This window comes from Pan paniscus, chromosome 8, assembly GCF_029289425.2.
Source record: "Pan paniscus chromosome 8, NHGRI_mPanPan1-v2.0_pri, whole genome shotgun sequence".
Taxonomy (NCBI): Eukaryota; Metazoa; Chordata; class Mammalia; order Primates; family Hominidae; genus Pan; species Pan paniscus.
This window is the reverse complement of record NC_073257.2, coordinates 45,883,510-45,909,284: the sequence shown is the minus strand read 5'-3', so window position 1 is coordinate 45,909,284 and position 25,775 is coordinate 45,883,510. Positions and strand designations below refer to the sequence as shown.

At 40.7% G+C, this 25,775-nt stretch overlaps 1 protein-coding gene across 12 annotated transcripts in view; it reads left to right on the top strand.

Annotated features, from left to right (window-relative positions):
- NRP1 (neuropilin 1) overlaps positions 1–25,775 on the top strand; it is a 157,973-nt gene that overhangs the window by 68,474 nt on the left and 63,724 nt on the right. For all 12 annotated transcript variants that reach the window (XM_063607319.1, XM_063607320.1, XM_063607318.1 and 9 more), the window contains 3 exons: positions 3,418–3,645; positions 10,796–10,951; positions 13,073–13,239. In XM_063607319.1, coding sequence (XP_063463389.1) covers positions 3,418–3,645; positions 10,796–10,951; positions 13,073–13,239 — 551 coding nt within the window. The remainder of the gene's footprint in view (positions 1–3,417; positions 3,646–10,795; positions 10,952–13,072; positions 13,240–25,775) is intronic.

Genomic DNA, 25,775 nt, shown 5'->3' with positions numbered 1-25,775 from the left:
TCCTGCTCATCTCCTGTGTTGTATTCTCATCTCCTGTGTTCTCAAACTGCTGTAAAGAAATACCTGAGACTGGGTAATTTATAAAGAAAAGAGGTTTAATTGGCTCACAGTTCTTCAGGCTGTATAGGAAGCTGATGTTCACACCTGCTCAGCTTCTGGGGAGGCCTCAGGAAACTGACAATCATGGCAGGAGGCAAAGGGGAAGCACATGTCACAATGGCCAGAGCAGGAGCAAGAGAGAGGGGAGGGGAGGTGCTACACGTTTTTTTGTTTTTTGTTTTTTGTTTTGAGACAGAGTCTCACTCTGTTGCTCAGGCTGGAGTGCAGTGGCACGATCTTGGCTCACTGCAATCTCTGCCTCCCGGGTTCACGCCATTCTCCTGCCTCAGCCTCCCAAGTAGCTGGGACTACAGGCGCCCGCCACTATGCCCGGCTAATTTTTTGTATTTTTAGTGGAGACGGGGTTTCACCATGTTAGCCAGGATGGTACACGTTTTTAAACAACCAGTTCTCATGAGAACTCACTTACTATTGCAAAGACAAGGCCAGGAGGGGATGGTGCTAAACTCTTCATGAGAAATCCACCCCCATGATTCAATCACCTCCCACCAGACCCCACCTCCACCGCTGGGGATTACAATTCGACGTGAGATTTGGTGGGGACACAGATCCAAACACTATCACGTGTATTCACCAGGGACTTTCTTAACCCCTTTTCTGCCATTGTCCTTTTGGGAGAAAGTGCTTCTTCAACTATGGTAAACTGAAACAACAGTGAATAAGGAAAATATTAAAACGAATTTTGGTGTATAGTGGACAAAATATGAAGTTACAGAATCTTTAAATTGGAAGAGATTTTAGTTTTCAAATTCTAAAGTCCAACTCCCATTTGTCATGCGCAGAATTTGAGAACCAGAAAGGTTGAGAGGCCACCCAAGTTTACACAGTGGGTGAGTGAATCTCAGGACTGGGATTCAGGTCTCCTGGGGCTCCATCCAGTTCTTGTCCATCGCCCCATGGAATGTCCCCATGTTTTGTCGAAATACACAAGAAAACCTGGGATCACTTCCATAGCATGACAAGGGCAAAGTGAAAGCACCAAAATTCACTTGCTTTTGAAAGTATGACCTTAATTCCTGTCATTTTTTTCTCAATAAATCTTAATCTGAACTGAAACATGTTATCTTTTTAAGAAGGAGAAAATATTAGTATCGGCATGAAACCTTGCTGTTTCAGGCAGATACTAATAAACCATGGCTTACAAGAATGTAGCCAAAGCGGTTTTTTCCCCAGGGAAGAGTTTGGAGGTCTCCAGGGTAACTGTTTCTACACTGTGGATATAAAATCCTAAAGGGTCCCCAATATCATGTATGTATATATATATTTTTTCTTTGTGGATAAATGACTCAAATTAGCATAGTCGCTGTCATCTCAGAAGCCACCAGAGTAATTTAGAAACTAAGATTATAAACCATACAGCACATGTCATAATCTCTACCTGGAACTGACCTGGCAAATTGCCACGTTACCAACTTTTGAACCAGAATCAAATAGATAAGCATTTTCAGCTCTCATGGTGAAGGGTGAGCCACGTCCAAGAAGGTTTGAGAGGTATTTCAAACCAGGTTTACTGGGCCCATCTAAGAATTCTTCTGCATCTGCAATGCCATGGATCCATGGATAGCCGATATGTGCATGAGGAGGAAAGGATTGATTTGTTTTCTCAACAGGTTGCCAGATGCACTCTGTTGGTATTCAGCCTCCTGACCTGAATCACTAAAACTAGAGACCTGCTAGTTAGTTAACTTTAATCTCTATTGATGTCTAATAAGTCGCCTCTAGTTGCCTGGCACTTTGGGAGAATGTTTAGTTAAGAACAATCTCAACAAAGCACCTTATTTAGAATTGAATCCTTGCATGTCATTGCCGGGGCCCCATCACGTCTGCCTTCAAGCCACTGTGAGAAAATGATGCAGGAAAAGAGTTGTCGAACTGAACACCCCCAGATTTGATCCTGAAATTCAAAAGGATAAAGACTTCTCTGATTCACAAGTGTCTTAAGTGTAGCTATTTGAAGATCATAGCAGCAGGTGGTATTCAGGGACTGAGCTGATGTGCTCATGTTGGTAGAGAAGGCAGTTTTGGGTTTTTTTGGTTGTTGTTTGTTTGTTTGTTTTTTGAGGCGGAGTCTGGCTGGCTCTGTCACCCAGGCTGGAGTGCAGTGGTGTGATCTCGGCTCACTGCAACCTCTGCCTCCCGGGTTCAAGCAATTCTCCTGTCTCAGCCTCTTGGGTAGCTGGGATTACAGGTGCCCACGACCATGCCCAGCTAATTTTTCTATTTTTAGTAGAGACTGGGGTTTCCCTATGTTGGCCAGGCTGGTCTCGAACTCCTGACCTCAGGTGATCCGCCCACCTCAGCCTCCCAAAGTGCTGGCATTACAGGCATGAGCCATTGTGCACACCCGGCCAAGAAGGGCAGTTTTTGAATTGTGTAGCGAATACCACCCTATGCTCGTTACCATGAATTGAAATTGGAGTCATTCATACAGGCATAAGGTCAACCTGCACTATATGCATGGATGCTCTTGACCAATTTCAATGACAAATCACCATAATTTGTAAAGTCCTGGTGGTACTGAACAGTCATTAAAATTACACATTATAAATATATGCATTACACACACACACATCTATTAACATGCAATTTTAGAATGGCGTACTATACTGTGTCTGATACTTCGGGGAAGGTTAGGATGTCAGCATTGATATCAGGTGACTTCCGGCATCATGGCCTGTAATCACAGTTTATCGTGCCCTCACTAACAGCCACACTTTACCGGCCCACCTGTGTCAACACCACTCAGAATGAGTCACTCACCCTTGGTACATGTACGAATTACCTTTCACATTTCGTTTGTCAAAGAGGCATAGGTCACATCTGGCAGAGTTACTGAGTCACTGGTGTAGGAATCTGAAACCCAAACTGCCTCCACTGAATTCTCTCCCTTGCCTTTATAAATGTTCTATTTCACCAATAAAGGGCTGTCAGCCTCAAGATTTAAAGGTTTAAGCTTGAAGGGGCCATAATTATTTCTCTAGGGCTCTGTTGAGATTTCTGCAGCTTACTCATTCATTGTTCCCACATGATTTTATATTTGTCATATTTTTCCCTGCAACAGCAGAAGTCTTTAAATTGCTCCATACAAATGGAAAGCTAAGGTTAACACAATAAATCTGAACTTGACTTTCCATACCCATTTTACTAATATGAAAAGGCTGACTAATACATGATTAGAACAGTGGTTATACTGGCGGGCTTTTATTAGAAAGATGTTCTGTCTTTACCCAGGTTATTTCTTGGGGAAGTTGTTTAAGTGGGATTTTCACTTTACTCCTTTTTCTCTTCTACTCATAGGTCCTGAATGTTCCCAGAACTACACAACACCTAGTGGAGTGATAAAGTCCCCCGGATTCCCTGAAAAATATCCCAACAGCCTTGAATGCACTTATATTGTCTTTGCGCCAAAGATGTCAGAGATTATCCTGGAATTTGAAAGCTTTGACCTGGAGCCTGACTCAAATCCTCCAGGGGGGATGTTCTGTCGCTACGACCGGCTAGAAATCTGGGATGGATTCCCTGATGGTAAGAATGACAAGAAGCACCCCAAAAAGGGAAGGTTCTGGAGGAAGGGCACCAGGATTCTTTTACAAGTCTCATGATACATGAATCATTAAAAAAAACCTCAAAAGGACACTGGAAAACAAAGCAAAACTCTCTATATTCAGAGCAGTGATGAAATATTTGAGCTCAAGAAGACCTTAGTAATTATCTAGTCCAATTCCTTCATTTTATAGATAAGAAGCTGAGGCCATGAAAGATTACAAAAGGTTCTTTTAGCTATTTTTGTGATATAATTGAGACAAACACATAGTTTTTCTCTCTAAACTATTTTGCTCATCCACTGACCTGGCTACTCATCATTAATTCACAGATTGTAAGAGGATGGGCTCTTAGTAATTCCATTACATCAAACCACTCATTTTATAAATGCGGAGACCAAGGACCTGAGAGGTTGAGTACTTAATAAAATTTTAAGGCTAAACTATGCATCTGTTATGCTACAAAACAAAAATTTGGAAAAGGAACGAGAATGTTTGGGCATTCCTAATTTAGACAGGTTCCCTGTACATTCTCTACAGATTTTTCATCTTAGGGAATTTGAGTCACCTCAATACATCATTTATAGTCATTGACCTATGCATTCATATACCTAAAAATATTTCCTGAGCATCTGTCATGTACCAGGCACCATCCTAGCCACAGGGTAAGCAAAACAATGAAAGATGCTGCCCTTTGGAGTTTCTCTTCTGCCAGGTAGAAGGAAACAATAAACAATGCACGTTACAAATAAATGAATTATGTGCATGAAATGTTAGAAGGTGAGAAGTGCTATAAACAAATCTCCCCAAATGAAAGCAAGAAAAAGTACAGCAGAGTCAAGGGATGAGAAGTTGGGAGTGGGGAGGTATAGGCTGAAATTTTAAATAGGGTAGTGAGGTTAGACTTTGTTTTTTTTTTTGAGACAGAGATTTGCTCTTGTCACCCAGGCTGGAGTTCAGTGGAGCAATCTCGGCTCACTGCAACCTCCGCCTCCCAGGTTCAAGCAATTCTCCTGCCTCAGCCTCCCGAGTAGCTGGGATTACAGGTGCACACCACCACACTCAGCTAATTTTTGCATTTTTGGTAGAGACGGGTTTTCACCATGTTGGCCAGGCTGGTCTCAAACTCCTGACCTCAAGAGATCCTCCTGCCTCAGCCTCCCAAAGTGCTGGGATTACGGGCATGAGCCTTCGTGCCTGGCTGAGGTTAGACCTTATTAAAGAAAATGACATTTGAGCGAAGATTTGAAGGAGGTGGAGGAAATAGCCATATGGACATCTAAATGAAAGTTTTCCATTCCACTCTTGTGAATTAGTGAATGGCAAAAATACACAGTGAAATTCTGAACAGAGGGGGATAATATCCAATAATTTGTTACAGGTGCATTGGTTGTCTTGTGTTTAGTCTGGTTTAATATTAAGATTTCTCTAGAGAACACACACTACACAGATCAGAGAGGATGGCTTGGAAGTTCTTCATCATCATGGAGTTAGGAGATGTATAACTATCTGTAAAACAGAGTGAGATACTATTCTCAAAAGAATATTTAAATACATTGTACATGAAGAATAAGTAAAATGTAGACCAGGTGCTGTGGCTCATACCTGTAATCCCAACACTTTGGTAGGCCAAGGCAGGTGGATCACCTGAGGTCATGAGTTCGAGACCAGACTGGCCAACAGAGTGAAACCCTGTCTCTACAAAAAATACAAAAATTAGCTGGGCGTGGTGGTGCAGGCCTGTAATTCAGCTACTCAGGAGGCTGAGACAGGAGAATCACTTGAACCTGGGAGGCAGAGGTTGCAGTGAGCCGAGATCATGGCCACTGCACTCCAGCCTGGGAACAGAGCAAGAATCTGTTTTAAAAAAATGAATAAGTAAAATGTAAAGGAGATTGCCTTAGTCTTTGAAATGACATTATTATTAGTGTGATTCAATTTAGCTATGTTCCTCAGTAGTAAACAGCATTAGAAAAAAACCAGGTTTAGAGAAGCCTTATATTGCCATTGGAATAAATGGGTGAGTTAACATTAGTTTAATATCTTCTTTGCTCTTTTACCATATAAACAGGGTTATGATAATCTTATCAAAACTCCTTTATTAAATAATGAGATTTGCCCAAACAGAGTTCTGATTGATTTCCAAGTATTCAATCTGATAATTAGGAAAACAGTATTATAATAATATTGTAACAATAGTTGGAACATTTTACAATGGATTTATTTGTTCACAACCCAAATTTGCAGCTTTCCTTTCTAGAACTTTCATTTAAATTGACATCTGAAGAAGAGGTCCAATCAACTAACTTATTTAGAAGACTTTCAGAAAGAAGGCACATTGTTATTAGTGTCAAGGGTTTTTCAAAGTAGTAATTTTCTGGCTCTAGAAAATCACTGAGTTGAATCGAGGAACAATTAACAATAAGAGTTATCAGCCTTGCAATTTACGCATGTTTTAAACTATGGTGCCTTTCACTTGTTCCCAGAGAAAACTGGCTTTGGAATATGAAGATGCGTTTGTATATTTGTTAATATTTACCTGGCCTCATTCAGCCTGCACCTGCATAACAGTTTTCTTTTTTAGGCAAAATAAAACTGCATCTTCCTGGATTTTTTTTTTTTTTTTTTTTGGTCAATGGCACTAGAAACATTTGTGTCATAGTAGTTCAACATACACAGTTCCTCTGCCAACAAAATTGCTTTTAGTCTTTGATATCCTTTCCAAAAACAACAACCAGAAGGCGTGGAAGGCTTTTAACCATCAAGTGATTTTATGTTGCATTTTATCATAAACACTGAATTAAATGACTAGGTAATTGAAAGCTACCCATTGATTCAAATTGACTCTGAAGAAAAGCAGTTTACTCCAGAACTCAAAATTCAAGGCATGCATGTTGTGAATCACACATCTCCATCTATCACTGTGTTTGAAGCTGTATGGATTCACAAGTAGCAACTCTGATAAAATTGGTGGAGGTTTACATATGGGCTAAGACCAAAAGTGCAGCATCATTGCCCAGGTACATGCTGGAAGTGTTGGTGCTGGATGATGGGGCCTGAAGTGAACGCTTAGCTCACGTCACATCGGTGCTGATGACGTCAGCTCTCTGCCTCAGCTGGCAAAAGGGGCTGGAACTGCAATTTTACCTACGTTCCAAAAATTATCAACCATTTCAGGAATACATTTCATAAAAGCTAGATTGAGTTCTGCTTGTTTTTTATTTACTTTTACATTTAATTAATCTTCTAAAGATTAATTTAGAAGAGATAGATATAAAATGCCAGATTTTTTCTGGGGAAAATCTACAAAATGTATTTTTGGTATTCCAGGTATTCTACACCAAAAAGTGCATTAATTTCAGAAAAATATAGATGGCCTGTTTTGTACGTTTGAAATGAATCCCTTTTTCGTTTATTATTCAAAATACTTCATTTTAAAAGGATACCTTTAGGCCAGGTGTGGTGGCTTACACTTGTAATCTCATCACTTTGGGAGGCCTAGGTGGGAGGGACTGCTTGAGGCCAGGAGTTCAAGACCATCTTGGGCAACATCGAGAGATGAGACCCTGTCTCTACAAAAAAAATTTTTTTAATTAGCTGGTGGTAGTGGCATGAGCCTAGAGTCCCAGCCCTTCAGGAGACTGAAGTGGGAGGATCACTTGGGCCCAAGAGTTCTAGGTTACAGTGAGCTATGATTGTGCCACCGCACTGCAGCCTGGGCAACAGAGTGAGACACCCATCTCTAAAAAAGAAAAAAAAAATTTTAAGTACCTCTTTATAGTAGATCAGCACTTTTATTTTTTCACATAAAAAGTGGCAAAAAGCCAAATCATCTGATTCTGAGATAAGGTTACAATTATTGGAGAGATTAATGGGAAAATGCAAAGGATGTGGGATCACCATTGCCCGTTGTAGGCATATCTTTAAACAGCACAAATACTATATTCCTTTCACATCTGATACGATATGATCATTATAGCTCTCCTCTCCCTGAAGCTTGGCACATGTTGCTTGCTGAAATTCTGCAATAATTCTATTTTTGAATTATACTTCTGTTTTTGTGACCATTTTCATTCATCTCCTCGGCGCTTGGGTCCACAATAACAGAAATAGGAAATCCAATAGCTGTGTTCATGTAAATACACAAATGAGCACACACACGAGACGGATAAGAGTACTTCATCCACTCTCGCTCAGATCAATATTGCATTAGCTTGCTAGGCTAAGGTCTCGCTGTTGTTCAGGAAAATTCAATACTTCTTTGTATTATAGTCGAAAAAGCCTTTCACTCTCGTATCTTGAGGGCTCCTAAAGAGAGTGGCACGCTGTTGTCCGGGGGCAATGTTCTAGGGACAGAAGGCAGATTTACCCAGCATGTCTTAAACATTATAAACCAGTGAGTCATGGAGACTCTCTAAATTGCAAGTCTGCATCAGACAAGTTCTCTTCTGTTTTCTCTTTCAAAGAGATTCCCCTTCCGCCCTCCCCAAAGGAATTGGGTGATAGTGGCAGGGAGAATCAGCCGCCTGAGCTTCCACAGGGCAATCACAGCTTTGCTTGAGAGCTTGTATTTTGGGGGAGGTCAGCGGCTGTGGCGATCAGAGAACGACCCCAAGGATTAGGGCTGTAAACATTTGCCCACAAACTAAAGAAAAAACATCATGAAGCCACACTAATGGAATTTAAATGAGGGAAAAAGTAGTGAGGAAGTCTGAATGGACTCTAAGCCTTTTTTTTAATATTGCAGATCAGAAATGAGATTCCTTTTTAGGAAAGCAAAGACTTAAGTGTATGGTTCTAGCAAGGTATTTTCATGTGTATGTTATGGACAACTTCGTGCTCCAGAGATAAGAAAAAAAAAGTGTTGCATTACTACTAGGGCCACATCCAGAATGAAGAAAATCTATTAAATAACAAAGAACCACTACCTGTAGAAGAATCAGAAGCCAGGAATAAAGCTGAAGAGAGACAAAAAACAGCAAGAGTTTCATCTTCTGAGATGCTTTCTTCTGCCAACTGAGAAGTCGAATATAACAAAATTTGCTTCCATAATGCAAAGCTATTGTCCGTGACAGCGTGATGCCCTGTAGATAATCTGTATCAGTCCTCCGCACTGGGTCATCCTCCTCATTTTCTTCATGATAAAGCAGTCTATGCACACAAACTGTGTGGTGCCTGGAGGGAGAGTGAGGGGTTGCAATAGAGAGAAAACTCTGAATTCAGTCAACTCCATTATTTTCAACACATCGAAAAATTATCAGGTATTATTCAAAGCAACCCATTGTTGCGCTAACTCAAATAGGTGAACCATTTTGGTTTACTTTAGTTATTTTATTTTGTTTGTGTTTGGGGTTTTTTCTTTTTTCTTTTTTAAAGAGAATTGGCCAAGAGCTGAAAACCTGTCAGCCAAGGATCTGTGCAATCCACGAAACAGTGGCTCCGATTTGCTGCCTACTAGGAACACAGCTGGTACTTGGGCTTCAGGGAGACCAGTTCTTGTGGGGTTCACTTTGGCAACCACACTTGAAGTCTCTCCTGGCCTTCATCAGGCACATCCTGCATCCAAACTGCACACACTGGCCTTGAAACACCACGTCCCTGTTGAAGGCCCCTCCCTCCAGGGACATGTCTACCTAATGTGCTTCTTTAAACAAAGCAATCATTCTTAGTTGAAACGCACAGAACCATGGATTTCTTGGAGGGGAAAACAGTCCACACCATATTGTCCTTCTAAACCCAAACCATCTGGTATGTTTTTGCCATATGTGCAATGAAAAAACCTAGAGAAAAAAAAGGGACTTTTTTATGTGTGGCTTGTCGATGATCAGGACAGGGAAATGGAAAGATTCGCCATCCACGGGGGTTCTGCACTCTTCCCAAGGCAATTTCCAGTTTACTCATTGCCAGGTTTTGCTTAAAGCACTTCAACAAAGGTGTGGCCAGTTTAAGTCAAACAGCAAATTGTTTTTTTGTGTGTTTTTCTGAGACAGAGTCTCGCTCCGTCATCCAGGCTGGAGTGCAGTGGTGCGATCCTGGCTCACTGCAACCACCACCTCCTGGGTCTTGCCTCAGCCTCCCCAGTAGCTGGGATTACAGGCACTGCCCACCACGCCTGGCTAATCTTTGTAGTTTTAGTAGAAACGGGGTTTCACCATGTTGGCCAGGCTGGTCTCAAACTCCTGACCTCAAGTGATCCACCCACCTCAGCTTCCCAAATTGCTGGGATTACAAGAGTGAGCCACCGCACCCAGCCATCAAACAATTTGACTTTAACATAAATTAGTGGGTGTTCCCAATCATTCGCCTCCTCAAGTCCACTTTTTTTCCTGGTGTGCACAATCAAATGGTTGCTTTTGGTGATGTCTTGGCCACTGGAAACAAGTCACCTCTCAGATTTAGGAGAGAAGAAACTAGGACAGAAGTCAGATAGATGCATTTTTATTTCATTTAGATTATAAGTTGCCATTATGTAGAAATTATTGGTATATGTAGTCTCCAACTTTTTACATGGTTACAATGATTTGTCTTCACATAAAGCCCTGAGTAGGACATAATCCATTGTCCTTTGTCCAAGCCTGTGATGTTTATCATAATAAGAATCCAGGGCTAAAAGATAGCGTGAGGAAGCCAATTGCAGGTCAATCGTGGATCAGACCCCTGGGACTGATCAGACCAGAGGGTTCCCTGGACATCAGCATCCCCAGAATCTCCCCCTAGGGCAAGAGAGGTGAGGACAGGTAACTCAGAAACCTCAGTGACCAGAGCTTAGCAGGAATCTTTTGGCTCTGAGCTGTGTATACAGATTTGCCCTGCCAATGGGTACCAAGGTGCCACTTCAATAGCCTAAATCTCATTCTTTGCAACTGAAGCAAGCATTTTGATTCTGTTCCTGAAAACAATTCTGCTCACTGGGGAATGCGGTTATGCCTGTTACTGCCCTTCTGAGTACACTTTAAAATCTTCTCCGCAAACGCAATCCAATATGTTCACAGCAAACCAATTAACTTAGGGAAGCCTTGCTTTGGGAAAAACACTTCTGGGTTCTACTGGGGCCCATCTTTGTAAATGGTAATTCTTGCATCTGCTGCAGGAGAAAAGACATTTTGACATCGTCTGTATTCCTCCCTTTCCAGTTGGCCCTCACATTGGGCGTTACTGTGGACAGAAAACACCAGGTCGAATCCGATCCTCATCGGGCATTCTCTCCATGGTTTTTTACACCGACAGCGCAATAGCAAAAGAAGGTTTCTCAGCAAACTACAGTGTCTTGCAGAGCAGTGTCTCAGAAGGTCAGTGTTTATTCATTTTGCAAAGCCCTGTGGTAAATACTCAATGTTATTCCTGCTCACACACCTGTGGCCACATGAAGCACTAAAGAAATGTTTTGTGAACTGGGGTGCCAGGTGTCTGTTTTTCTCTTTTAAATGTTTTTTTATGAGTATCAATAGGAAGAACTGTTTGGTGTGCTTTCTTCATAAAATTGTGGGTGAGAAGCCTGCTTGGGAGCCTCTGAAATTATGGGAGAAAGTAGGAAATGGCAAAATAGTGCCTTGAAACAATGAAATGTGACTAGAGCATCTACCTGGCACCCTCAAATGCATACAAGGCTGAGCATCCTAAGAGGACAGGCATCTATCCCAGATGATATGAACAAATCTAAAGTAGTTCACCGACAGAGCAGTCACGAAGTATGGGTAATGCACAGTGGTTTGGTTGTGGAAGATGCTGGGGGAAGCCAGTATGTTTTTTGTATTCTATTAAAAAACTCAGCTAACTCAACCCTTCCTCAAAGTTTTTGTGGTCTCTAGCTCTTTTAAAGCCCCAAGAAAAAAAATCTGAAAGAACAAAGAATAAGGCCAGGACTGGTGGCTCACTCTGTAATCCCAGTGCTTTGGGAGGGCGAGGCAGGAGGATTGCTTGAGGCCAGGAGTTGGAGCCCAGCCTTGGCAATATAATGCGAACCTGACTCTACTAAAAATTGAAAAGTTAGCTGGGCATGGTGGATTGTGCCTGTAGTCCCAGTTACTTGGGAAGCTATGGGAAGATTGCTTGAGCCTCAAAGTTTAAGGCTGCAGTGAGCTATAATCATGCCACTGCACTCCAGCCTGGTTGACAGAGTGAGACCCAGTCTCAAGAGCAACAACAAAAAAGAACAAAGAAAAAATTGTTTGTGCAATTATCAGCTCTAGCTGCCAGGCTGTAAAGTAGCATAGGGAGAGGACAGGGGGTGTTTGGAGAGGTATCCTACAGATATGCTCATATCTTCTACACCAGATCTCACTGGAAAATAAAGAGGCCAGTGAAATTTCAAAATCTTATTTGTATTTTATGTAATTGATTTATGTATTTTTGTGCCTGTAAATAATTGTTATATTACAAATAACAAACCTAAGCTTAAAAATATGAAGCCATTGCAAGAAAACCTTGTATGCCCTAAAACCTTATCTGTTATTGATAGAAAATTCAGAAAGTGGGGAATTTTGGTTAGTTGAGATTTTCTGGATGGTTGAGAATCTTCCCTTTAATCTCTAAAGCTTTTTTTCACTTGTGTACTTTGGATAAACATTTTCCTAAAACTGAAAGCTCATATTCCCAGTATCATCAAACTGAGGATGTTAGGCCTAAGAGAACATAGATTTTGATGTTTCACTGGCCTTGAAACACCATGTCCCTGCTGAAGGCCCCTCCCTCCAGGGACATGTCCACCTAATGTGCTTCTTTAAACAAAGCAATCATTCTTATGCTCACTGTTGTGAGCATTATGATTTTATGCTCTAAAACTGTGGTGCTTTGGGGCCGTGTGACAGTGCAGTTTACCCCCAATGCATAATTGTGTTTTGATAAACTAATTATGTTAATAGTCATGCAGGCCAGAGGTGGGGCATAAGAACAATGGAAGTCAGGAAGAGGTGGTCTGGGTGCCAATAGTAGAATCTGAAAGACAGGGAGTTAAGTTCTACCATCCATTGAGTATGAATTGTAACTAGACATAGAGTCTTTTTTCAGTTCTCTTTGATATTAAAAGAAATAATTTAATACAAAAATTTTATTTTAAATGCAACTTTTTGTGTGTACCCATATGACAGGTAGAGTCATAGATAGTTATAAACACACACACTCAACTGTGAAAATAAATCAGAATTTTCATCATTTCCTGGTAAATTTCAAATAGTCTTTTTGTCAACCTAGGTCCACTTGGGAAAATTATTAATCACTGTATGATCTTCATAATATTTTTAAATATTGCCATGAAAATCCAAGTATCAGTGCTATATTCCAATAAGTCCCTTACTACCATCTTTTTAAAGAATTTTGAATGAAAGAACTCTTTGGTGTATCAAGTTAAAAAAGAAAAATGCATCTTAAATCCCCTATATTTTGATGACTGTGGGCCCTGTTTTTCCCTTCAGATTTCAAATGTATGGAAGCTCTGGGCATGGAATCAGGAGAAGTTCATTCTGACCAGATCACAGCTTCTTCCCAGTATAGCACCAACTGGTCTGCAGAGCGCTCCCGCCTGAACTACCCTGAGAATGGGTGGACTCCCGGAGAAGATTCCTACCGAGAGTGGATACAGGTATGCAGCATAAGATCAAGCCTATCTAGGATTGAATAAGTTTTTGACCATCTAGAGAGGTTGTTGAAAGAAAGTGGCACTGTGCCAAATGGCCTCCAATGAGAAGATAGGTTCACAGCCATCAGGTATAAATCACTGCAAGAGAAGATAGGTTACGGCCATCAGGTATAAATCACTGCAAAATGAGCCTATCGCTACACGATCAGAGAAGAGCAGGCCCAAGATGACATCCCTGAAAACGCATTTATCTTCTCAGATACTTATATACTACTCTTCCGAGAATGTGACTACAGGTGTCTCACTTTGATAACAGCTCCAAGATCTGATTTTTCCCAACTACACACTGTCTGTTAATGGGCTTCCTATTTTGACATGTTTTTATTTCCTGGATGAAATATATGAATCCTGTTTATAGACGTGTATGAAATAATTGTTTCCAAGAATAGTTTTCTGTTTGTTCAGGGTAGGAGAAGGGAAGGAAAGGTTGGAGTGTGTTTTTCCATGTAGGTCTATATAGCACACATCCAAGAAGGGGGTTTGGTTGAAGGCACTCTCCATTGACGAGATATCCATGTTTAGGCATGAAATGTACATATTCGTGTCTTCATTAGTGATGCTACCTCTGCTTTCCTCGCTTTGTTCTGGCATTCCCTTCCTGCTGTCACTCACATATCCCCACAGACACCTCGTCTGCCCCACATCCCCACCGCTGACCCCATTTTCCAGCCGTCTAATCTATCCCCTCTCATCGCCGGCACCACTCCTAATGCCCACTTGCCCAACCTTGATATCTGGGTATTCCCACCCAAAGGCCTGATGCTGACAGTCCTGAGTTTTTCACTCACTGTTAAATGAAACATCCATAGCTGGATCTGTGGGTTAAACTGTGGGCAAATTATACAAAAGATTATTTGCTGAAGGATCCAGGCTTCCTTTTCAGGAGAATAGTCAGATCCTGTCTTACGTTTATTGCTAGATATAAAATGACTAATTCCCAGAGAGAGTTTCTAAGCAAGAAAAAAAAAAAAAAAACCACAAGATGATTAATCCTCTACTTTCCACATCTATTGCTGCTTCAGTCTTTTGAGCACAAATAGCAGATTTTGTTTTACTTTGGAAAGGTCAATATTAGTTTAACATACACTTAAAGTGAAATGGCCTATTACAGGAGACTGAACTCACGCTAACCTCCAACACTGAGAAATATGTAGAGAGTGAGAAAAGATGAGACGTCTACCTTGGGATTGCTGAATCCATCTCTAGATTAAGTCAGAAATGAAATGAATTTGCCAGTGTCAAAATAGTTCTTGGTAACTTGTTTTCCCACATCCCCAAACCAACAGGCAGTTCAGTATGATTGACAGATGTGCCTCTCGGGGGAAGCTTACATTTTGCAGCACTAAGCATGTTTGCATGGTAATGAAACAGGAAAGGTCTCCTTGTGTCTCTCACAGGGCTTGCGATAGGGGTGTGGCTCGCTTCTTCAGTGCCCCGCTGCTGAAACTTCTAGGGGAGCATACAGATGGGCAGGCAGTGGGGCTTCCACCCCACGGCAGTGTCTAAGGCTGAATGTTTACAGCCGCAGCCCCAGTGGGCGCGTGTTACAGGTGCTCTTTTGGTTTGCCGTCTATAGGCGGCTTGTGTTCACCAGCTCAATTAGACCCCCTTCCTTATCACAAGGACAGAGGGATTTCTGTATCCCAGGGTTTCTTGCCTTGGTGTACGGGAAGATTCGGATCACACGTGGTCTTGGAGAATGAGTGCAAGGTTTTATTGATGGGGGAGCCGGAAGGGAGATGGTTTTCTCCTGGACTCTTCTCCAACAGCTCCGGTCAAACTCCACGTCGTTGTGCCGGTACCTGTTGGTGTGCTCTTCTACCGGTGGGCTCTCGACGATCAGCCACTTGTGCCTTCTTCCCCCAATGTGTTCCTCACGATATCCAGCCGCTTGTATATCTGCCCGCTGGGGTCTCGGGTTATTAAAGGCCCAGGATGGGGGCGTGGTGGGCCATGGTGGTCTTGGAAAATGCAACATTTAGGCGGGAAAGCAGGAGTACCTGTCTTCACTTTGGTCCGTGGGGGTGGAGCCCTAGCCAGGGACTCTCCTTTCTCTACCCTGCACTTCCCTTCCCCCTTCTGTACCATTTAAAGGGACCGCGCTCTTGCCTTCCCAGCACTCCCGTATCAGTAATGTAGTCCCATTCTTGGTAATGTGGGGAGCTCTCACTAAGGTAGAAATGGTGGTATTCCAGGAGCTCTGAAACTGCAACTGTAGCAATTCTTCTGTGCAAGGCAATTCTCTTGTCAGTAAAAACACTGAGACTACATGGCCTCTCACAAAGCATTTGTGAACAGAACAGATTTACATCATTCTTTGGAGTTAGACACAATCTGAGATTGCCCCAGAAGAAAAAAAAATCTCAAATCATCCATCTCTTTTTGCCAATGAGAAAACATGATCAGGAGAAGCAAGGTAACTCAAACCTCAAAAACTAGAGGGTTTTCTTCTTGCTTATGCCATGTTCTATGGCTGGGCCAGCTGGGTCTGCTCTGTATCTTCTCACGCCAGGACCCAGACTTGGGGGACAGCGTCCTCTGAAATGTTGCCTGCCCCAAGGCAGAGTGTATTAGTCTGTTCTCACACCGCTATAAAGAACTACCCAAGACTGTGTTAATTTATAAAGGAAAGAGGTTTAATTGACTCAGTTCTGCATGACTGGGGAGGAAACTTAGAATCATGGCAGAGGGGAAGCAGGAAAGTTAAGATCATGGCAGAAGGGGAAGCAGGCACGTCTTACATGGTGGCAGGTGAAAGAGGCGAGTGAAGGAGGAACTTCCAAACCATCTTATAAAACCATCAGATCTCATAAGAACTCACCCACTATCGTGAGAAGAGCACGGGGAAAACCGCCCCCATGATCAAATCACCTCCCACCAGGCCCCTCCCTCAATGCTGGGGATTACAAATCAAGATGAGATTTGGGTGGGGACACAAAGCCTGACCATATCACAGAGGGAGGAAGACTGCAGCTCATCATGATGGTTCTTGGGTCTCCCTGCTGGATCACTTCCACCCACCTTCACTGCCAAAGCATATCACAGAGCCACACTTAACTTCTGAGGGGCAACAGGAAGCTGTGGCCCCACCTGGCTAGAGGGAGGAGAGCTTAAATGATAATTGTCCTACTCATACGACACTAATCCTTTATCGAGTCCAAAGAATGTGGCCCGATCTGTCCTAAGTACTTGAATATTTTTTATCTGATCCTCACTGCAATCCTGGGAAGGAGGTATAATCATCCCCATTTTAAAAACGAGATTGCTGAAGTTCAGATAAATGAGTAAACACTCAAGGTCACAGTTAGTGACCAGGCTTGGAAACAAGGTCTATCAGACTCTAACACCCACTTGTTTATATTACAGTATGCAGGATTTTAACCATTTATTCCCATTCATATACTTTCAAGCGTATTTTATGAAATGTCCATCACCTCCCTGCTGAATCACATTGAGATGGGTTGGGTGCTTCCTATTTCTAAGCCTACAATGCAGGGACTTTGCTGCTCCATCCCTCTGAAAGGTGAAAGTCAAAAGCTTAGCTTCAGGTTCACCTTGAGGTAAAATTACCGTTTTTCGCCTTCCGAGCTCAGCAGGCTCATTTACATGCTTCTTGTGTCTGTGTACAGGGTGGGTGCTGTTATCATCCACCGATCACCTAATTATGAATAATTTCATGTGTTTCCAGCTTTTCTGAAACTCCTTGGAAGTGGTTGGCTTGTTGTTTTCATTAGACAGATGTTTTGTAAATTAACCAACAAGTACAGCATAATTTATACTGAGGGCAAGAGGCATGTACCTCTAATCACAAGAACCTTAGCACACATACATTTCTATTTATATGCACATAAGTATGCAGATGACATTTGTTTTCTTTTTCAGCTTTTTCACATTTTGCATGAAATATGCCCTCACAAAACAAGTTGCTGTAGCAACAACAAGTACACAAATACTTGCATGTGTTAAATTAATAAGGCTATATTGGAAGCTGACTTTCCATCAAGACAGGAACAAGCTTCGGTTCCCATTGTTTTCCCTAGGAAATTACTGAGTGGCATTAAAAAAAAAACAATGCATCATTAACTGTCGATATGAACGTCCACATTGGAGCTTCCTGTGAGATCCGTTGTCTGCCAGAAAGCTTAAAAACAAGTCAAGGAGCCTGTTAGTGAGAAGGAGCGTGAAGGAAGTCCCAATGTGAAGGTTTGCACACAGCCATATCCTGCTCAAAAAGCCACTTCATATCCTGAGCTGCTAAAATTTCCTCATTGTCAATGGCAGAGTTAATCACACTATGAAATTTGCCTGCCCTGCCTTTTTTTCCAGATTATTCCATTCTTTATTCTGTGTCCCAGAGCTGCTGATCTTATTATTAATTTTACCTTTTTCCTTTCTTTGTTTCTGGTTAATCATTCTAGCATGCAAAATACAGACTCCGTGTATCAGTGGTGCGATCAAAATCTTCCTCTTCAAGCACATCATTAGAACCCAGGCCATTAAGCTCATTGAAACTGAGTTTCTTTTCCTATAAAATAAAAATAATGTAGCCTTCACTCCATTCAGGCTCTCTCAGTCTGTGATCTATGAATCTCAGAGAAATGCAGTTTCAGTTTTTCCTTTTCATTTCCGCAAACTAAGTACACAGTGTACTGCATCTTCTAGGGAGACATTCTCAAAGATCCTCAACGTAGCCATTGACACGCAAAGCAGAATTTAATTCGTTAATTATTTCAATGTTTTATTAATGATAGTGTTCACCACACTGTAAACAGATTTATCCTTCCAGCTTTAATTAAAGCTCTTGGGAGTGCTTTCCTCAAAATAACTGTGACTTTTCTCTGATTAAAATGCCAGGAGACAAAAAAAAAAAAAAAAAACAACCAAGAGACATAATACCTGGGTGGGATATGAACTTTGTTGTTCAAAGAAACAAAAATAACACCAGGATTACCACACCCTCTAGTGACTTTTGAAATTAAATTACTTGACAAACCAACTCGGGCTGAAACTACTCTTCTCCAAATTTGGGGACTTTTTCTCTTGTGGAAAAAAATTGTGGTACTAGAGTATTTATGCCTTCACTTATTCTGGAGAAGCAGAGAATGGTTGACTTCTAAACCACATCCTGTTTGGGTTGGTAAATCAGTCCTCTTGTGGATTAGTCACACAGAAGGAAACCTAAAGGAAGTCTGTACCTATAAGACCACATCAGCAAACCCTTGAGGCAAGAGCCTCTTCTTTCTCCACTCCATTTTCTAGTGCAGATATTAATTCTCAGGTATGAGAAGAAGGAAAGTTCCAGAAGAGAAGGACTGGAGCCAACCTGCTGAAGAAGCTTGTTTTCATGTTTTCCTTTTGCCTTATGTGTATTTCTCAAATAATATTAACGTCTTCCCCATTTTCTCTCTGAAGGAACTTTGAAAGCAGATACCATTAATGAAAGCCCTTAGTGTGGTAGGGAGATGGGCTGAATGGAATTGAAACACACACAGTCATGTTTAGTCCTTTGAGACAATAGTGTCAAAAGAAAGTAAATGCCCTTCTTCTAAGTTCAACATGAGAAACTGGTCCAATCTAAGTGGCCTTTAGGGTTGCTTGAAAGATTTTTAAATTAATTGTGACACATACTCTAACAACGAAATCTTATGTTTCCATAGCGCTCTTCCCTTATAAAAGCACTTTTTTTTTGAGATGGAGTCTCACTCTGTTGCCCAGGCTGGAGTGCAGTGGCGCGATCTTGGCTCGCTGCAACCTCCACCTCCTGGGTTCAAGCGATTCTCCTGCCTCAGCCTCCTGAGTAGCTGGGATTACAGGCGTGTGCCACCATGCCCAGGTAATTTTTGTATTTTTAGTAGAGATGGCGTGTCATCCCATGTTGGCCAGGCTGGTCTTGAACTCATGGCCTCAAGTGATCTGCTTGCCTCGGCCTCCCAAAGTGCTGGGATTACAGACATGAGCCACCATGCCTGGCCAAAAGCACTTTTTATATACGTCCTATTTTAGTCTTACAAAGTGAGGTCAGTTGACCAGAGATTTTTACCCCCATCTTCACATGAGAAAACTGAGGCCCAGTGGGGTTAAATGGTTCACCAAAGTCCTGACTCTGGAGAAAGATATAACTTGTGAGAAATCACGGTCTTACACAATGGACGTGGATATCCTTCCTCAGACTCAGGAAGCAAGACAGCAGGCACAGAAGGAGAAGTCAAACCGTGGCCAGCGCGTGCATTGCCACTTGCCTCTGGATGTGACACCCAGCCAGGGTGCAGGTGAGGCTTGCAAAGCTCTCTGGCCACTCTGATTATGTTTTTCACTGCATGCTCTTGCGACTGAGGTATGCTGGAGAGATACTCTCATGCCAGCTATTCAGAGAGACATAACTAATCCTGGCATCAGGCCTAATGGGCCACAGACGAGGCTGTCAGACACAGTCAGGTTTGCCACCCTCGGCCCCAGGGTCCTTCCTTGAGTCCTCCAAGGTTTCCCATCCATACACTTCACCAACATCCCATCCAGAGTGGTGAGTTGTTGCTTCTGGCAACTTCCAAAATGGCTCTGTCATGATTCAAAACTTGAATTGCCTGTTACAACTTGCTGAGAATGGACATGAAAAATAACACAATGGCGTAGACCTGATTTCAGGAGCTGTGAAGGGCCTGCCTGGACTTCCTTTAAGACCAAATGGAGTGAAATAACTTATGAGCCCTTGGAAATGTTTCCTCTGAAAAATGGTAGTATGATATATATTTATCACATTTCAGGTGGGATGAGTGAGTGCTGACATATTCAATTTGAAGAATTTGTTACTTGAAACCCTTGTTTTATCTTTAAAGTTAGAATCTCCCCACATTGAGAATGTCATTTGTTTTAACAAGTTTCATATACAATTTTCTTTTCTCTTAAACTTTCTGGACAGATCTTTTTATTCTCCAGTATTAATGGGTTGAGCGTGGAACAGGTATCGCCTGTGAAATCATTTTTGATTTTTTTCACCAAATTGCTGGTTTCTCACAGGTTTTGTCCATAGTGTTGTATTCAGAATTGGTTCCATCTGCTAAATTGACTGATCCAGAGCATAGATAGGACCAGGTTATCCTGATTGTAAACACTCTGTGCCTATAAACCAGACACTTTAGGGGGTGTATTAACTCATTCAGATCATTAGTAAATTGCCAAAATTACATTAAAATGATACTTTATAAATCTGTAAGTAGAGAACTGACAAAAATAGCTCACTGGGTTACCCAAATGTGGAATGATGCATGTAAAATACAGTGTTGGCAAAACTAGGGAAAATACAGCTGTTCAAATGGATGTGGATTCCCCAGGTGTGCTCTGTGTGTGTGTGTGTGTGTGTGTGTGTGTGTGTGTGTGTTTATTGCAACTAATACTAATATGCTGTTTCAACCAAAACATTCATCTGGAAGGAAGACAATTTGCTTTAAAAAAAATTCCCCAAGGTGAGCTTTTGGTGCTTACCCTGATTCTGCATTGACTTCTATTTCCTCCATAAAATAAATGCTTTACATACTACCCATTAATGAAGCAGAGGTCTGTTACCTATGACTGAGTTTCCACCCAGGAAGTCTGTTCCATAATCTACAGTGTCCTGAGGAACTTTTCCTAATGTTGTCCTGGGACCATGGCTTTTCACATCACAGGAAGTCATTTGAAGGGAATATGTAGGTAGAGATGGATTAAATTCTAAGGTGTTTTTTTTTTTTTTAAGGAGGGTATGATTTGGGGAAAACAGGTGCACACATTAGAGATGATTATTTGGATATTTTTAACTGATTGTTTTGTTTTGTAGAAATTACCAAAAAAAAAAAAAGAAATTACCAATATGATTTTAACCATTTTGGTCAAGTTGACTAATTAATTCAGCTTAAAAAATCAGTGCAATGATTATACTAATTTCATGTCAACACACCTTAAAGAAAATGTATGATATTTGAAAAAGCCTCTTAGAATTTGATGATGAAGCATCACCAAAAAGACAATTCTTCGAGAACCACCACTGTTCAGGTAAAATTACGCTTACAAATAAATTACCTGTGTAGCATCAACTTTCCATCTTACTTACAGTTTTGGTTTCTTACTGTTTGATGCCAGTGTCTATTTGAAACAAACACTCATGGTCTAGAGAAGAATTATTTTTCTTTCAGGGATATCTCAACTTTAAGTTTAAGACTAAAAGGGATACAGGCATCCTTTTGTCTAAATCCCTTATTTTGCATAAATTCAGAGGTTAAGTGATTTGAAAGACCACAGAGGAAGTTAATGACAGAACCTGGACTAGAATCTTAGCATCCCTGCTCCTACTCCATTGTAACAAGATGAAAATGGATTTGAGTCTCTGTTGAGGCTGGTGTCCTGAAGACCAAGCAAGCATGTTTAAACCCCAGCCTATCCCTACTTATTTGCTGACTGGCAAATGACGCCTATGAAATTGAACAATCACTGCAGAAGCTTTAACTTACATGGTTGGAGTACATCTAGAGCAGGGTTTCTTGGTCTGAGCAATACTGACATTTTGATTTGCATAATCTTTTTCTTTTGGAGGGATTGACCTGTGCAAGATAGGATGTTGAACAGTGTCCCAGGCCTCTGCTCACTAGAAGCACATAGCATACATACACACGTAAGTCATAAAACCCAAATACTGTCTCCAGACATTGCTAGATATCCTACTTAGGGAACAATCACCCCCACTTGAAAACCGCTGGCGTAAAAGATCCTAAAATTCTAATCAAGTCCTTTTTTTCATATAATCAGCCTTTTGAAAGAAAAAAATTCATTGTTGTTTGGCTGGCTTTTATCACTTCTTGACTGCTTGTAGATATTATTTGAACAGAACCGTAGTTCTTTTGTTTTCCAAAAATACAGATGTGTTTGTTTGCCTTATGCAGGAAAATAGCTTCATAAACCTTCCTGCTTATTTATCTTAGGCTTCCCTATTTTTAGCTTTTAAAAGTGAACTGTTTTTAGCTAAATAAATACAGATGTTATTTTAGAAGCCTGTACAATTGGGTCTCAAAATGCACTAATAAGGATGGGATTAGGAAAAGGAAGCACAGGATAAAATTGCAAATTATCATTGACAAGATTTAGGCAAAATAAGACTGAAATTAGCTCTTTGACACATGAACGTTGTATGTCACTGACCTTTGCCTACCTAGTTTTGTTTTTATGTGGTATGAAAATCAGAGAGTTCTTGGGTTATTTTTTTTAATTCAAATATAATCAAGAGTAAAGAATTGTGGTTGAAAAGGCTGTCTATTGGTTAATAACTTATCTTTTCATGGGAAAGATAATATTAAGTTTCCACTTCTGTAACCTAAATAGCAACACATTAAAAGCTATCAATTACCAACCAGTTTCATATCTGTGGACCAATAAGGAGGCAAAGTTGATGGTTTCACATCTGTTTTGGGTGAAAGGCTGTTCCTGTCTGTGGTATTTAAAATTTAAAGAACTTCTGTTATTATACAATTGGGAATCCTCAGGGAGTAAAATGTTAATGAAATCCATAACATGCACAGATTTTATGATAGCAGTTTTAAGAAATTCCTTTGGTGGAGTTTGTTGATTTCTGTCCCAGCGGTAATAATTGCACCTTTTACAGAGTGCATTAATGTTCACATTTAGGAGCAATGGCTACATTTATGTCGCGTGTGAGGTAACACACCAACTCCTAAGCTTTAAATACTTTCATATCGTAATTTGAAAGCACCAGAGCAAAAAAATATGTGTTCTTCAGAACTGGCAGAACCCACACTTTAAAACTCCTCTAGCACATCCACAGCCACCTTCTCCGAAGGTGAGAGAGAGCTGAACCCTGTAAATTCCAAAGCCCTGGTGTGGATGAGGATTTTGTACCCTTGTATCGTTCTCATTTTATGCACCATTTAAAAGCACCACATCAAAATGGCAATTTTGATCCACGTCAGAATAGCAATTTTGGATGCTGATCTGAAACATAGACAGACACAAGCATGCATGCACACACACATACACACACACACACACAAACCTGTACCCTCCTTCTCCACTCTCCTTCTCCTTCCCTCCCTCCTTCCCTTAGCCATCTAATCTCATTCAATTCTGGATTCAAATAAAGAGAGGAAAGTAGATTAAATTTAAAAATGCTCTATAAATCCCAATAGTAATAAAATACATTATGCTTTTATATTTCCAACTATTGAACAGAGTAAGTGTTTGAGACTAATTGCACATGTTAGGATTGAGGATGATGACATATGCACTTGTGCATGTGACTTGGGCACTTTTTTCCCAGCTCTGTTTACCCCAAGGGGTGAAAAATGCACTTATGGCATTATTCTAATTGCCTTCTTTCAGGAGAATGAGATGTCTCAATTCTACCAAAGTTTTCTTCTTCCTACAATTCCAATGCTTTAAACTTCTAACTACATATTTTGGATCTAGAAAAATAAATAAATCAGCTCCTTTATTCTTTTACCCAGCCTGAGAAGGCTATCAGTGAAATTCTCCAGGGGATGGGTGATCGGACCAGACAGGTGCTTGGGTTGTTTCAAGCATTTAAAATTCTGTGATTCTATTAAAAATAAATTTACTCAATCAACTGGTGCCCTGAGCTTGCCTAAGATGAAAATATAAATATATGGAGTATAGCTGGAATTTGTCTTAAACACTATTGATAATTATGTGAGGCAGCACATAGCAAATTTTTTTAATTAACAAGATTTTTTTTCTTAGATCAAATAATCGTTCAGGTTGGCTTCATCGGGAAGCTTCTCTGGGGATTTCACATAGAAACCTCACTTGCGGGGCCTTTTTCCTTGGTGCTTTTGTGCTATCTTGTAAGAAAGTGCAGCCCACAGGGGGAGATAAGATGAAGCCCAAAGGGTTCATCTTTCATGTCCCTCCAGTCTTTGAAGGAAATATCTGTAAGGCATGGGCTTACCCACCATTACAGACTGTTCACACCTTAAAGTCTTGCCAAAATCTGCTATTTTTTTCCTTCCTTAAGAAGACAAATACCATGTTCCATTCTGAGTAGTTTGTAGGCCATAATACTAACCCGGAAAGAAGAAAAGAAAAGGCAGCAGCAGGGATCCAGCTGTATGAAGAAACTCATTATACTTGTCTTATCTGTCTAGCCTTGGTGTGTTTACCTAGGGCTAAAGCTGATGCAGGTAGATCCCGTCTCAGAATAAAAGACCAAGACCCAGGTAGACCCAAAGGCGAATGGCTACAGGTGCAAGAAATTTCACAGAGCCTTAAGTTTGAGGATCTGGAAATGAAATACACATTTCCAGTGGGAAATACTCATGATAATGAAAAGAAGTTAGAAAATCATATGAAATGTGAAATACTGAAGAAAAATTTTTTGGTATTTCTGGAGGTACACAGAGTTTAGGGGGAGAAGAGAAAAGAATTTTTTGAAGTTTTCCACCTTAAAAAATGGGGTGTAACATGCAGAATTTTACTAGCCTGGTTATTTAAACATACCTTTAAAAATCAAAACTAATCATTGCCAGTCTCAATCAGCAACATTTTATAGCACATACCTTATATTACTTCTTTAGTTTTAATGTAGTTTCTAAATATTGTATATATTTATAAGGATGCTGTTATTTATTTGGAAAGCTCCAATATAAAATGGCAAGAATTCATTTATTTAACAATCGTTTACCACATAAAGAAAAATCAGACAATACTTTTGTTCATTTAACATGATATTTCCTCTAAAATCAACCACTTGTAAATAGATGAATTCATTTATTGAGCATCTTACATGACCTTCATCTGGACAGCCCTGTGTCTTCTGGGGGGAGTAAAAGGAGGCAGGAAGAGGTGATTTTGGATTTAACCTCTATATGCTGAAATTCAGCTCTGACTGTCAACTTCTGTAATACAGTAATCCAGTTTCCTTAGTGGAAGAATGTCGCTGTTCTTCCAGAAGGGTTTAATACAAACATCTATTTATCTACTTATCTTTCTTTAAAGTGTCTAGATTTTGAATATTTATGTTTCTCATATAAAATTCATCTGAATTAAAATCTTTGTATCAAAAATAATTCAAACAGATTAAGAATCAATTCATTTCTTTTTCAATACTGGAATGTATTAAAATCATTCAAAGTGATATGTTTTAATCCTTAACTTTGCATCTAAGTCTATAATGGCAACGTGAGAGGATTTCCATTGCTCTGAAAACCTCTAAGATTGTATGAAGGGAATGTCTTTTTTTTTTTTAGCCTTTCCAAACATGTGCCTTAGCCCTATTTTTTCTGTCAAAGATGCACCCCACACACACCACCACCACCACCACCACACACATACAACAGCACAGTCATGTTCACCAAAAAGGCATTTCACCTCTTGTCACCTCCAAGTGTGTGGTTGAAATAGAGGTATCCAACCGTGTTTTAAGAACGGTTCCAGTGAATAGATGTGAGCCACAGCTGCCACTATGTTAAGGACTTCAGGCAGTG